Source organism: Schistocerca americana, chromosome 8, assembly GCF_021461395.2.
Source record: "Schistocerca americana isolate TAMUIC-IGC-003095 chromosome 8, iqSchAmer2.1, whole genome shotgun sequence".
NCBI lineage: Eukaryota > Metazoa > Arthropoda > Insecta > Orthoptera > Acrididae > Schistocerca > Schistocerca americana.
Genome location: NC_060126.1, coordinates 322,913,559 through 322,927,987, shown reverse-complemented (window position 1 = coordinate 322,927,987; position 14,429 = coordinate 322,913,559). Strand labels below are relative to the sequence as shown.

Genomic DNA, 14,429 nt, shown 5'->3' with positions numbered 1-14,429 from the left:
TGGCGGTGACTTCGTAAGCTGTTTCTACAGCGAATTGATTGTCGCTACGAACGCCGCCACAAAACTGGCGACGAGGGCTTCCAAACTCGTGTGCAGAGCTGGTTCAACTTGTTTCTGGTTATACTAATTATAGCGATAAAATTTTGGGGGCTGGTTTAATTTGTGTTCACTATGTCTGCCGAATTACAACAGTTGATCTTGTTACAGAGTCAGCAAATACAAAGTCTGGTGGAAGCAATCGCCAAACAAGTGGCTAATCCTCCAACACAAAAGGAACAAGCACAGGCAGCACCACCTTTCCGTGCTTTTGATGCATCAAGAGAAGAATGGCGATAATATTTCGCGCAGTTGCAGGCGCACATGACAGTCTACAAAATCACGGGTACTGAGCGGCAGCTTTATTTAATTTCCACTGCAGGCGTGGATGTCTATCGACTACTTTGTAAGTTGTTCCCGGAATCCAAGCCAGAAGCTTTAGACTATGACGTTGTTGTTAACAAGCTTGCTGAGTATTTCGAGTCGCGAGTTCATGTGGCAGCAGCCAGATTCAAGTTCTTCAGATTAAAGAAACTGCCACATCAATCTAATAAACAGTGGTTAACAGATTTACGGGGCCTCACCCGTCAGTGCTGATTTAATTGTGTGTGTGGAGCTTCCTACAGTGATGTCATGTTACGAGACGCTATTACTCAAAACATTGCAGATTCTCGTATTCGTGCTGCTATCTTAAAGTTGCCTGACCCGTCATTACAGACTGTGATGAACATCATTGAAGCCCAAGATACTTTTGACTATGCTGAGTGTGAATTAGATCAGCCATATATTTCTCAAATTGCCTGTGCTAAGCAAGTTATGTCACGCCCGCGGCCCCACCGGCAGAGTCAGACTGTAAACACTAGCCGGCCGCGTCATGGTAAACACATTCATCAGCCGCGTGTGCAAAATGATAGAGTTAAGTCTTGCCCTAAGTGTGTTCTTGCTCATCCTCGTGAACGTTGCCCGTTGAGAAACGCGGTTTGTCACTTTTGTCAAAGGAAAGGACACATCCAGACTGTTTGTTTGCGTAAACGCAAGAACAATTCTAGTGCTGCCCAGCCCATGGATATTCATGTTCTTCAAAGCCAGCTCGCCCAGAAGGTCGCGTTTAAAGACTCTTCCACGGTTCGTGTGGGTAATAAACTAGTTCGCAATAAGCCACCCACCCAGCCCTCTGCTATGCGACCCAAGCGTAATTCAAACGCTGTAAAAAGTAATGTACAGACTGCAAGTGAAGCGGGAGTTGTTGTTCCACCCGCCCAACCCACGAGTTGTCGTAAGCAGCGAACACGCGCTAAACGCGCTGATTTTGTGTCTTCCGCCTCCACTGCACCGATCCAGAGACAGTGTAATAAACTATTTGTGAAGCTACGCATCCAGGATAAGACCTTCAATTTTCAATTAGACACTGGTGCGTCTGTGACTCTCATAAATAGTGCTACGTATGCGGCTATCGGCCGCCCTAAACTTTCAGCGGCAAAACATTCTTTGGCTACTTATAGTGGAGAACAAATTCCTGTGTTAGGTGTATGTAGCGTGCCAGCCACATTCCGTGGCAATACAAAAACAGTTTCATTCACAGTGCTCCGCGCTACAGACAGTGTAAACATTTTCGGATTAGACTGTTTTGACTTGTTTGGCCTGTCTATCCAAGACAATGTGTTGCAAATTAATTCTGTTGTTGTTCCGAAAGACAGCATAACTGATTTGTGTAAACGATACAGTGACATATTTAAAGACGAACTAGGTTGTGCTGCGAACTTTGCCGCTCATATTACGTTAAAAGATAATGCTCAGCCTCGATTTTTTCGTGCTCGTCCAGTGCCTCATGCCCTCCGGGCACCTGTAGCAGATGAACTTCGCCATTGGCAAAACAACGGTGTTATTCAACCCGTTTCAGCGAGCCAGTGGGTATCTCCCTTAGTTATTATAAAGAAACCGTTTGGCAAGTTACGTTTGTGTGCTGATTTTAAGTCGACAGTTAATCCTCAGACTGTCATTGATTCTTTTCCTTTGCCTAGACTGGACGAGCTGATGGATAAGTTAGGGGAAGCTCGTTTCTTTTCCAAAATTGATCTCCGTGAAGCATATTTGCAATTGCCCCTCGACGAGCAATCACAACAGTATTTTGTCATCAACACGTCGTTGGGGTTGTTCCGTTTTCTGTGTTTGCCTTTTGGTTGTGCGTCAGCTCCAGCTGTTTTTCAGCGTTTTTTGTCACAACTTCTGGCTAATGTGCCATCGTGTTGCAACTATTTAGACGATATTGTTGTGTCCGGTCGGACGCCTGCTGAACATTTCCGTAATTTGGAGTGTTTGTTTACAGTGTTGTCTCAGGCAGGCCTACGTTGCAACATCGATAAATGTTCATTTTTCCTTACGGAGATGGAGTATCTGGGACATGTTATTAATGCTCAAGGCATTCATCCCTCCCAGTCACATTTAGCAGCTATTCGTGATTTGCCCGCCCCTCGCAATCTGCATGAATTGCAAGCAGTTCTTGGCAAATTGACATATTATATTAGGTTTATACCTTATGCATCACAGATTGCTGCACCGTTGCATCGTCTCCGCCGTAAGAATGTTCCGTTTGTGTGGTCGGCTGATTGCCAATCAGCCTTTCAGCAGCTTAAAGAGGCTTTATTGAATGATCGTTGTCTGGTCCATTACGACCCTAACAAGCCTCTGGTGTTAGCTTGTGATGCCTCTTCTTTCGGCCTCGGTGCTGTGTTGTCTCACCGAGTCGGTAACACCGAACGTCCTATTGCGTTCGCATCTAAATTGCTAAACAAAGCTCAGTGTAATTATAGCCAATTGGACAAGGAAGCGTTGGCTATTGTGTTCGGTGTCACAAAATTCCATCACTACCTCTATGGTAGACCATTCTATTTAGTAACAGATCACAAGCCCCTGACGTCACTGTTTCATCCGTCTAAACCAGTTCCTCAGCGGACAGCTCAGAGCCTACAACGTTGGGCTCTTTTGTTATCACAATACCAGTATGAGATACTGTATCGCCCTACAGCTCAGCAAGCAAACGCTGACGCGCTTTCTAGATTGCCGATTGCTGCGGATGATGTCTTCGATTCCTCTGACGACTCTTGCCATCAGATTGACGCCGATGAGCATCAATCTCTCCGGGATTTTCCGATTGATTATCGTCAGGTGGCACGTGAGACAGCTACGGATCCTCATCTGAGTTTACTATTACGTTTTGTTCAACGTGGTTGGCCGTCCAAGGCAAAGGACATATTGGATCCTGTGGTTCATCGCTATTATCCGCAACGTCATCTGTTGTCTGTTTCACACAGAGCTTTGCTGTTACGCACCGAGAATGACCAGCTTCGTGTAGTGGTTCCCCAAGTGCTCCAATCCAAGGTCCTCGACTTGTTGCATCAAGGTCATTGGGGAGTGGTCCGCACCAAGCAGCTTGCCCGCCGTCATTGTACATGGATCGGCATTGATAAGCAGATTACGCAGATGTCTACAGATTGTTCGTCGTGTGCCGAACACCAAGCTGCTCCGCCTCAATGCTATTTTGAGTGGGCACGCCCTGCCGGTGCCTGGCAGCGAGTACATATTGATTTCGCTGGTCCATATTGGAATTCTAGTTGGCTCATCGTGATAGATGCATTTAGTAATTTTCCGTTTGTTGTGCCCATGCAGTCTACAACGTCTGCACAAACTATACAGGCGTTGACTTCAATTTTTTGTATTGAGGGTCTTCCAGAAGTTTTAGTGTCTGACAATGGTCCACAATTTACCTCTGCTGAATTTGAAAGTTTTTGTTCTGCCAATGGCATTCGCCATGTTCTTACTCTGCCGTTCCACCCTCAATCGAATGGTGCAGCGGAACGTTTTGTACGCACATTCAAGGATCATATGGACCGCCTTCGTGCTACGCACTCTCGTCAGCAGGCCCTCATTACGTTCCTGTCGTCGTACCGGACCACGCCACGCGACGGCCCTTCGCCTGCGGAGCTTCTCCACGGCCGTTGTCATCGCACCCTATTACGGTTCTTGCACCCCCCGGATCGACCCGCCGCTTCTGAGCATCGCACGCGCTTTCAGCGCAACGACGCCGTTTTTTTCAGAGTTTATCACGGTCGCCGTCGTTGGGAAAGTGCTACCGTGATAAGTGTCCAGGGTCGCGGTTTTTATACTGTTCAAGGTGCTACTGGGGTGCACAGGAGGCATCAGAACCAGTAGCGCCGCGCTGGCCGCCCGGATTCTGCCGCTCGTTCTTTGTCCACAGATTTGGTACACGGTGGGTTCCAGCCGCGCCTTCCGACTTCGCTGCCACCCCCAGGGCAGCAGCAGCAGCCGTCGCCGCTACCACGCCGACAGCCCGCCCCGTTGATTCCTCCCGCGCAGCTTCATCCGGGAGCACCCCAGGTGGTCGCTCCGGCGCCTGCGGTCCCTCTTCAGTCACCACCGCCTTCGGAGCTGATGGACGTCGACCCCTCAGCCGGGCCGCCTTCCCAAGCGGTGGCTGTGCAGCCTGTCCTGCAGCCGCTTTCCTTGGGCACCCCCAAGGAGTCTGACACCGCAGCGCCTTGTCCGGCGCCCACTCAACAGCCGTCGACGCAGCGTCAGGAGACGCTGCCTCTCTTCGTGGGTCCCGACGCCCCGTCGCGTCCAGTACCAGAAGCTGCGCCCGTGGTCACAGGCGTGCACCCTGACCTCGGTTTTCAGTCGGTGTTTCCCGAGGCCCCGCGCAGCCAATGCTGGGGTGGGGACCTGGGACTGCCACCAACAACAGTCTCCGCCCCGGTCTCTTCTGCTACACCTGCGGCCAGACCCCTCCCCCGTCGTCGACGCTCGCCACGTCATTATTCAACGACGGTCCGGCGATTTGGGGGGGAGGAGTGTTATATTCTAGCCAGTAATGCCACCCGAGCCCGCTGCCAAAAGGTTGGCAGCATCAAAGTCCGGACGCCGTCCGCATAAGCAGCGCCAGTGAGACAGGAAATCGCCGCAAGTCTGCGCGCGCCACCGCTGGCTTCTGGTTTCTTAAGCGCTGGAGTCGCGAGCGCTAGGACAGTTCTGTATTCGCCGCTCAGTTGTATACTCGCCACCGAATTGTGTACTTGCTAGTCAGTTGTGTGTTCATCGCAGCAGAGTAGTTGTTTGTCGTCAGCCGACGCTGACCTAGCCGCTCCGACTCGAACTAGACAGATTTCTGTAGACACGGAGTTCACTACTGTGTTTCTGTATCTTCGTTAATAAAGATAAGTACCGACTTTTATTTAATCAGAGTGTTTGGGTTTTCATCTTTCTGTTCACTGTTCCAGCGGACCGGTCGGCCCGCTATTAAAAGTGTGGCGGTGACTTCGTAAGCCGTTTCTACAGCGAATTGTTTGTCGCTACGAACGCCGCCACAAAAGTGCATTCAACAACGAAACTGCCACGCCCGTATCTACTTGCAGTTGTAACCGGCGTGACCGAACCGACACCTCGATAAAGAGTTTGCGTGCTGATGCGTCGGGAGCCTGGCCCGATGAAACTTCCTGAATGTCAACGTCCATGTCCTCTGTACCTGCTTCCTTCGATTCTTTTGCGGCTGAGTGGCAAACTTTAGCAATGAGCCTTTTTTATTATATTTGCGACAAATGGCCCAATGGTGGGGGCACTCTGACCGATGATGATGTATATAGCACGACGCACAGGACGGCAACAGGGGCCGGTGGCCGGAATTCTGTTTATGCGCCGTGCGGGAGCGGACGTAACGGCCGGATTGTACCGCTCGCACGTCGTCCACCCCAGACACAGTGGACACGGACGCGCCGCCCTGAACCGCCGCGACGTCGCACCACGCTTCCAGCTGTTGACTAGCAGCATGAGAGACTTCATACGATTGAGCAATGGACAGGACTTCCTCAAGGGAAGGGTCTTCTAGCTGCAGGGCCCATTGCCGGACCTCCCTATCAGGGGCCGAACGAACAGTGACGTCGCGTACCATAACGTGGGCATACAACTCTCGCAACTGCTCCGTGACAAAATGACACTTGCGACTAAGACCGTGCAGGGTAGCGGCCCACGCCCGGTAAGACTGATGGGGCTGTTTCTTGCATTGATAGAACTCTACCCTAGTCGCCACAACATGCGTGCAGCGGCGATAATATGAAGACAGCAATGAACACAATGCGTCAAAAGACAAGGACGAGGGTCCCTGCAACGGCGCTAGTTGCCGCAAAACTTGATACAGTGAGGGAGATATGCAAGACAAGAAGAGAGCACGACATACCTCCGCATCGGCAACATGAAACGCCTGGAATGCTGCCGAAGGCGATGTTCATATGCGTCCCAATCCTCCGTCGTCTCGTCATACAGGGGAAAGGGAGGAGGGAATGGCGCTGGAGCAGACTGTGTGGAGAGCAACGCCGGAAGCACTTGTTTCATAGTGGCCATGAGCTCCGTCTGCTGCTCAACCAAAACCGGCACTAAATCCTCCATGCCGTGGAGAAGCTGTGAAACCGGAACAATGACGCAACACGCGAAAGAACGACCCTACTCGTCACCAATTGTGTAGTAACACTGTTCACGTTTACGTGGCACTTCACTTAGCATAGACTGGGACTGTGTCCTAGGCATGCCAATGTTAACTGACTGGGCACGGCCCGTGCTGCCTGAGTTGTTGTTGTTGTTGTTGTTGTTGTTACGCCGGCAGAGGTCGCATCCGAATTCTCGCGTGCCCGATGTGCGCCTCCCGCGATCTTTTTGGTGGCTACTGCAGAAAGCTCATGTTCAGGATCATGTGCAAGAACTGAATGGTTCTGTGCTCTCCATTAGAACAGTATCTGAAATAAGTGATAGTCCAAACTGAAAATTAACCTACTTTGCTTATTTTCACTCATTTATGATGTACTGTATTACATTCTGGGTTAGCCCTTCCTATTCATGAAGGGAATTTTTGGCTCAGAAATGGGCAGTTCTAGCAGTGTGCTGTGTAAGTTCGTGAATCTGACGTTGGCCTCTCAATATATATTTTCTTTAAAGTCATTTGTTGTAAACAATATGAGCTTATCCCTAAGTATTATCAGCTTTCACTCAATTAACACTAGACAGAAATCCAATCTGCATTTGGATTACATCTTCATGAGTCTTGTGCAGTATTCTGCTGCATCCATCTCACATATATTATAAATGCAAAAGTTGGTGAGTGTGTGTGTTAGTATGTCTGTTACTCCTTCATGCTGAAACTGTTGGATGGATTTGCATGAAATGTGGAAAGGACACAGCTTATGCCATGAATTAACACATAGGCTACCTTACATACACCTAACTCTCCAAGGGCTTGGGGTGCAAAAGAAGAGTAGCACACGACATCCAGTGTTCGAGAATGAGAGCATTTAGTGACTAGCAACAAACTTTACACATAATATCAAACTTTTACGAAACTTTTTCTAGCTGACAACTCTCACAAAATGATGAAAGGAATAAAGTTTATCTTTTACAACATAATCACTGTTCTTGCAATAAAACTGTCGCATGAGGCATGTTGTTTTAATTTATTATGCCTTTACTACTAACTGTATACGTGACACATTTTGCAGACAGTATACACATACACCAGTGAAAGTGCCAGCAAAACTACATCATTGTACGGCATAGTTGAGGAGATATGATGTCATAAACACTGAGATGTGTGAAAAACTGCAGCATCATGTATGACATTTATAATTAATACTTCTCTCTTTTCTGCTACTAACTTTATTCACAACACATTTCGCAGACAGAATCTACATATGCCACTGAAAGTACACACACAAATATAGTATCACACATGTTTCAAGAGACATGACATCATAACCATTGAGCTGTGGTGAAAATGAACCTGTAGGGCATTGTGGGGTGGGCGTCCCACATTCGGGGAAGTTTGGCCGTGAAAAAATTCGCTAGATATCCAGGTGAAATAATTGTACAAATATGTGTGGAATATGTTAAATGCAAGTGAAACATATTTGACTTGTACATAATGTGTGTAAATGGGCAAAACCATGGATAAAAAGCTCATCCTAAACCCCTGGAATAATTTCAACCAAATTTGGTACATATATTAGTCATGATCTGGGAAGAAACACTGTGGGAGTAAGAACCACCAGCCTCCTGTTGCGGTGGAAGTAATAACAAAGAGAGAAGGGAAGAGGAGGAGGTGGGCAGATAAGGGGAAGGGGGGGGGGAGGAAGAAGAAGATGGACAGAGACAGGGAAGAGGAGAATACGGAGAAGGAGAGGAGATGGACAGAAAAAGGAAAGAGGAGGAGATGAAGAGGGAGAAGGGGGAGGAGGAGATTGACAGAGAGTGTGAGTTGGAGGAGGTGGACTGAGACAGGGGTTGGAGGAAATGGACTGTTGGGAGGAGGAGGAGGGGGGGGGGGGGGAGGAAGACTGTAGATAGTGAGCAAGGCTTGAGTGTAATACCCAGTTTCAAATAGATGTAGGTTGCAGTAGTTATTGCAGTAGCTAGTCAGAGATGAAGAAGTTTGCCCTAGAAAAAGGATGGACAGCTGCATCAAACCAGTCTTTGGACTGATTTCCACAACTCCACTAAGTAACAAGAATCAGGTGCAATGGTCTGTTGGGAGTTTTTCTGAAAGAAGGTGTCTGTAGACCTGATAGATTCACAAAATGGTGTAATCAGACATTATAACAGGACCTCTGTGAAGAAGGCACAATGCCTACTCTTTGAAGCTAATTTACCAATACAGTACTGAGGACAAATAGTCTCTGCAGCAGTGTACTTCCTCAACAGATCACTCAAAAAACATCTAGATCAGAAAAAACCCAAAGGAGCACATTCAGGAAACAAGCTATGTCTTTAATAATTAACAATATTTGATGATGATGTATGCAATCACATTCTGAAGATCAACAGGTACAAATGTGACAAGAAAAACACTTGTAGAGAAGGTAAAGCATATCACTTCATTTGTACCTACTCATCACAAATTAATTAAAACAGGGGATACAATTTTCAGTGATGAATCAGTTAATAGGAAAATGACTACACAGGGATAGGAAAACATATTCCTGTTGTTTATTCCACTTGACAATACGTGTAAACAGAGTTACCCTGTTTTTGTTTGACAATAAAATTTATAAGCAACGGGATCGACGATGCATTTTGACATAACTCAGAGTTTTCTTTTTCATTCATGTCTGCTATTTGTTATTAGCATACATATGATCATATGTACATGATGCTTGGTAATGACCATGTAGTCAGAACTGCTAAGTAGTAATGAATAAAACATTTTATTCTAGTAACAGACAGCCTCAACAGACCCATGACATTTTTGATCACTGTTTTTTAACGTAGCTTTGTTCAAAAATTTAAAATTCAGTACCCAAATAGTAAATGTTGTACGTGTATTTACTAATTATAAATGAGATTTTTTAAATGTCATACACTGTAATGCAACATGAAAGGTGTTTTCAAACCAATCTGTTTTCCCACTGCATTGAAATGTTGTGCATGAGCACTTGATGAGTTTATGTACAAGGGTCACAGTTATTTCATTTGAGGGTACTGATGAAGAAGGGTACACCAAATATAGATGGTGTCTACTGAATAGTAATGCAGTTAGCATAGGTTGATAATATCTAGCTCCTTCTCTAACAAAACTGGTTGCGTGTAGCGATAACCACAATGTTAGAGCATCTACAATAATTTTCACTTCACTCAGATTTCATGAACAGAAAATTCCAATGGAACACAGAAATATATGGACCCTAATTTTTTATTTTTAGGATTTTTCTCTTTAATCAGTACACAAAAAGGGCTTGAAAACGCAAAAAGGGCTTGAAAGCATAGGAAATTGCATCTTTTAATTTACCTTGAAAAATACTTGAATTTGCCAGTCATAAAATGAATCTGAAACCTTTCTCCATCATGTTTTGTCTCTATATAATAAAAGGCACTGTTCTTCATGCAGTTTTCCACCTTCTGAACATCACACTGTTCAGACAACATTGGTCGAACAGGAGAGAAGATAGTTATTTCCACTTCATGCAGGCGCCTGTCTGGGTTATGAAGGAGGGTACAGACCTGCAAATTATTTTCTAATCATAAGTTCTAAACTATAGTTTCATCCATTCTGATGTACATCTTCTATGGTTAACAATATCATTCAAACATACTCCACACAATGAACTGCCTGGTAGCAATAAATGTGTAAAAAGACACTTTATCATCAGAGTGAATTTTAGAAGTTTCTTTAACTGATTTAAAAAATTGATATGACGCAAAACCACTTTTTTCTTGGACTGATAAATTAAACAAAAAATCAGGTCAAATATAATTTAGGTGAAAGAGAACTTCCAATATAGAACAATTCTACTAACTCATTCATTCATCACAGTCTACAGGTGCCAAAAAAAGGAGGGAGGGGGAGGGAGGGAGGGAGAGATAGATAGATAGATAGATAGAGAGAGAGAGAGAGAGAGAGAGAGAGAGAGATGAGGAGGAGGAGGAGGAGGAGGAGGAGGAGGGAAGCTCCTTACGGAAGAAGACCAGAACACTATACCAAATTTTATTTGTATATTACAGTAACAAATAACAATCATTAATATTAGTTTGCCAATTTTGTTAATAAAGGATAGTAGCAAAACCATACATCAACAACATAATTCCATAAAAAACAGTTTCTCAATTATACTTTTCTTTACAATGCCTATAAAAATATAGTAATACTTACTATACGTGATGTTTACATCGATAAGCCAAAACATTATGACCCTCTACGTAACAGCTTGTTTGTCCACCTATGGAATGAAATACATCATTGATTCTGCATATCAGGGATTCAACAGTTTGTTTGTAGATTTGTGGAGCGATGTGACATTAGATATCTACTCACAGATCATGTAATTTGTGTAAATAATGGGTTGCTGATTTGTGTATGCGGTGATAGTGTCTGATAGGAACATAGATGGGTTCCATAGGATTTACATCAGACGAATTACATTGCCAAGACATCAACATGAGTTCAATATAATGCTCCTCAACCACTGTAGTATGGTTCTGCATCTGAGACATGGACAATTATACTACTGATGGATGAAATTGCCATTGGAAAAGACATCATGCATGGAGCGATGCAAGTTGTTTGCAGCTGTCAGCATGTCTCTGATTACCACCACAGGTCCAATACAAGCGAAAGAGAATGTCTCTCATAACATAACACTGCTCCCACCAGCCTGTGTCCAAGGCGCACTGCATGTTTCAAGCCGTCGTTCACCTCGATGACAGTGTTTGTAGAGACAACCATCGACCTAGTGTAGCAAAAATGTGATTCACCTGAAGAGCCAACACATTTCCATTGATCGATGGTTGAACCCAAATAGTCCTGTGCCCCCTGCAATTGTAACTGATGACATTGTTGGGTCAACATGTGAACACACAGGGGTGTGGTCTGCTGTGGAGCTCCATTCAATACTGTTTGATGAATGGTGAGCCCCAAAACACTTCAGCATGCACCAGCATTGTGCTCTTTTGGAAGAGATGGCACAGATCACCATCTATCCAACTTAACAGAGCAGAACCCCACGTTCTGTGAAGAGTCATGGACGTCCAACCATTTAGCACCCAGTGGTAGTTTCACTGTCCTACTTCTTTCTGTAGATGTGCATGACAGCAGCACATGAACATTCGACCAGCTTTACTACTTTTGAGATCCTTGTTCATGGGGTCTGCATTTTAACAATCTGCCCTTTGTCACTCATCTCAATGGATTTCCCCATTTACAGCCCATATCTCTGCTAAGGCTCTAGTATACTTTTGTTACTGTGTCACATACCTGCAACGCCTCCTGTTAGCATCCAGCATCATGGTGGGCAGTGGTCATAATGTTTTGGTTGGTCAGTGTATGTGTGCACTGTAAGTCCTGAAGCCTACATCGGTGTGACTGGTAATAGGAGTAACAGGGATTTTCAACTACAGAAACCACATAACTTATAAAAGATATGGATTTTTATTTACTTACTTGGTTTTTATTCAACCAGGCCACTACATCAATATCATAGTGTTGCAGAACACATAATAATATAGTCCATTAAACTTTGGACATGAAGCCATGCAAATAAAATTTCTTCCACTGATATTTCAGCCACATATTGTCCGACCATCCTCAGAGTAATTCACAAGACTGACGACAATGTGCCAAGCATGGTCTAATTTGCTCCACCGTGGCAGTACGCACCTGTGAGTTACAGACGCTGGTCAGTAGCAAAGAGATACACTTACACACGTGCCACCTGTGGAAAAGGTGTACAGACATTCGACTCGCTTATTGACGTATGTTCAGTGGTGATAACACTTCTCTGCAGTTTAACTATCCCCAGAGCCAGATTACTTGCTTTGTCCAAATTAAAACCATTATCTCCATTTATTAAATTGTTAGCTAATCTAATCTCTATAGCTTCCTTGAACATAGAACTCCAAAAGGAAGAGGCGGATGCTAGAATCTTCACATCACTGTAGTTCATCGAATGCCCTGTATCAATGAAATGTTCAGCCACAGCTGACTTGTCTGGCTGTGATAAGCATGTGTATCTTCAATGTTCTACAGATCTCACATGAACAGTGTGTGTTGTTTGACCTATGTATGACTTCTCACAATTTCCACGAGGAATGTGATACACACTCACCTTATGAAGCAATAAATTGTCCTTTACAGAGCTGAGTAAAGCTGCAACCTGTATGGGATGCCGTAAGATCACCTTAACACAGTGTTTCTCAAGAATACGGCCTATCATCAAGTAAAGAGAACCTACACAGGGCAAAAATGTACTTTATCTGAAATAATTACTGTCTTCTTCCCCATCACATACCTGCATTCTAGGTTCTACATTGAATGCTCTACAAATTTGTTGCAGAGAAATTCCGTTCACTTTAAAAATGCTCTTCAAGTATGTGAGCTCTTCTTGCAAATTATCTTTATCAAATATATATTAAATTATTAGCTAATCTAATCTCTGTAGCTTCCTTGAAGACAGACTCCCAAGACAAAGAGGTGTAGGCTGGAAACTCACTTTCTGACAGTCTTTCTGCTGTGCCTATCTGTGACTCAGCATCTCCGCTGTATGGTAAGTAGCAACTGTCCTTTTCATGACATATAATAAAATGCACAGTAGCGCTTCTGTTAGCTTGACGTGTTCCATTAATTCAGCAATTGTATACTGTGATTTGTATGACATAACCATCATCTGAGTGTGCTACATATGCTGACATGGCCATGTACATAAGGTGCTTTTTGATTGTAAATGTTTTATTACTGACAAACCTTTCTATACATTGCTACATTTTATGCACTAACAGGACAACTTGGTGTGCCGCTTCACTTCACAATGAACATGTTTTTAACAAAAATTTTGAAGTTCCAAAGATAACAGCAAAGTCTGTCAAAACTGATTACTGAAAATAAATAAATATTTATGCGATCTTGGCTTTAGAAAGTTCTTTTCATAACTGACCACTACATGTTTATTTCTCTTTTTCTACTGATATTATCTTATGTTTGTCCACATTTAAAGAGATGTGTCATTCATTACTCCAAGTGAAAATGATGTAATCATTATGGATTTCCATACAAAAGTCCAACAATTACATTATACTGTAGACAAAAGCGTCATCAATAAACATTTTGCTAGTGATGTTTACCATATCTGACAAACTATTTGCATATATATTCCTCTAGGTCTTTCTAAACATTAAATGAATGTAAACTAAATGAAAAAAATATAGCAACCACCCACTTTTTGATGGAAAATCAAAAGAGAAATATGGCAATGCATCTCACCTCAGGCATAGCCCTACTTATCACAGCTAACTTAATAGACTACATTGTATTGAGAAGAAAAGAAGATTAGTGTTTAATGTCCCACTAACAAAAATACTTCCCTGTGAAGCTTCAAAATGTACAAGACTTTCTGTGGTACGCAATGGCACAGTGGCTTCTTCTGGGTTTGAAATTTGAGCTCCTCCACATGAATTCAGAATCCATTGAATCATCAGGGCCATTGAACTGTGAGGCTTTTCTTTTCCCCTCTCTCTCTGGCGTGGTGATGTGCAGCAGACAATAGAGTGAAAAGGTACTTTGACAATTTGGTGCTCTATAATAAATAATGATGGTAGTAACATAGCTTTTGCCATCACAAGGTGACAGTATTCAGCATTCCAATGGTTTTAAAAGATTTTTTTTCACCTTTAATCGGTTTTTGGATAAAATGCTCTCTTAACCTACAGGTGATGGTTTTAGTATAGACAAATATTCTGACTTCTTAGCTTCTTGGCATTGGATTTAGTTCTTGGATGATCTATTAGCTTTGGAGTGCTTGATGGTTCAGAGGGAGTTTTCTGTTTGTAGGTGCAGCTGTCTGGCTTAGCTGATG

At 44.0% G+C, this 14,429-nt stretch overlaps 1 protein-coding gene across 4 annotated transcripts in view; it reads right to left on the bottom strand.

Annotated features, from left to right (window-relative positions):
• Positions 1–14,429, bottom strand: part of LOC124544684 (DNA ligase 4) — a 297,481-nt gene that overhangs the window by 126,360 nt on the left and 156,692 nt on the right. For all 4 annotated transcript variants that reach the window (XM_047123315.1, XM_047123316.1, XM_047123314.1 and 1 more), the window contains one exon: positions 9,875–10,086. In XM_047123315.1, the coding sequence (XP_046979271.1) occupies positions 9,875–10,086 (212 nt within the window). The remainder of the gene's footprint in view (positions 1–9,874; positions 10,087–14,429) is intronic.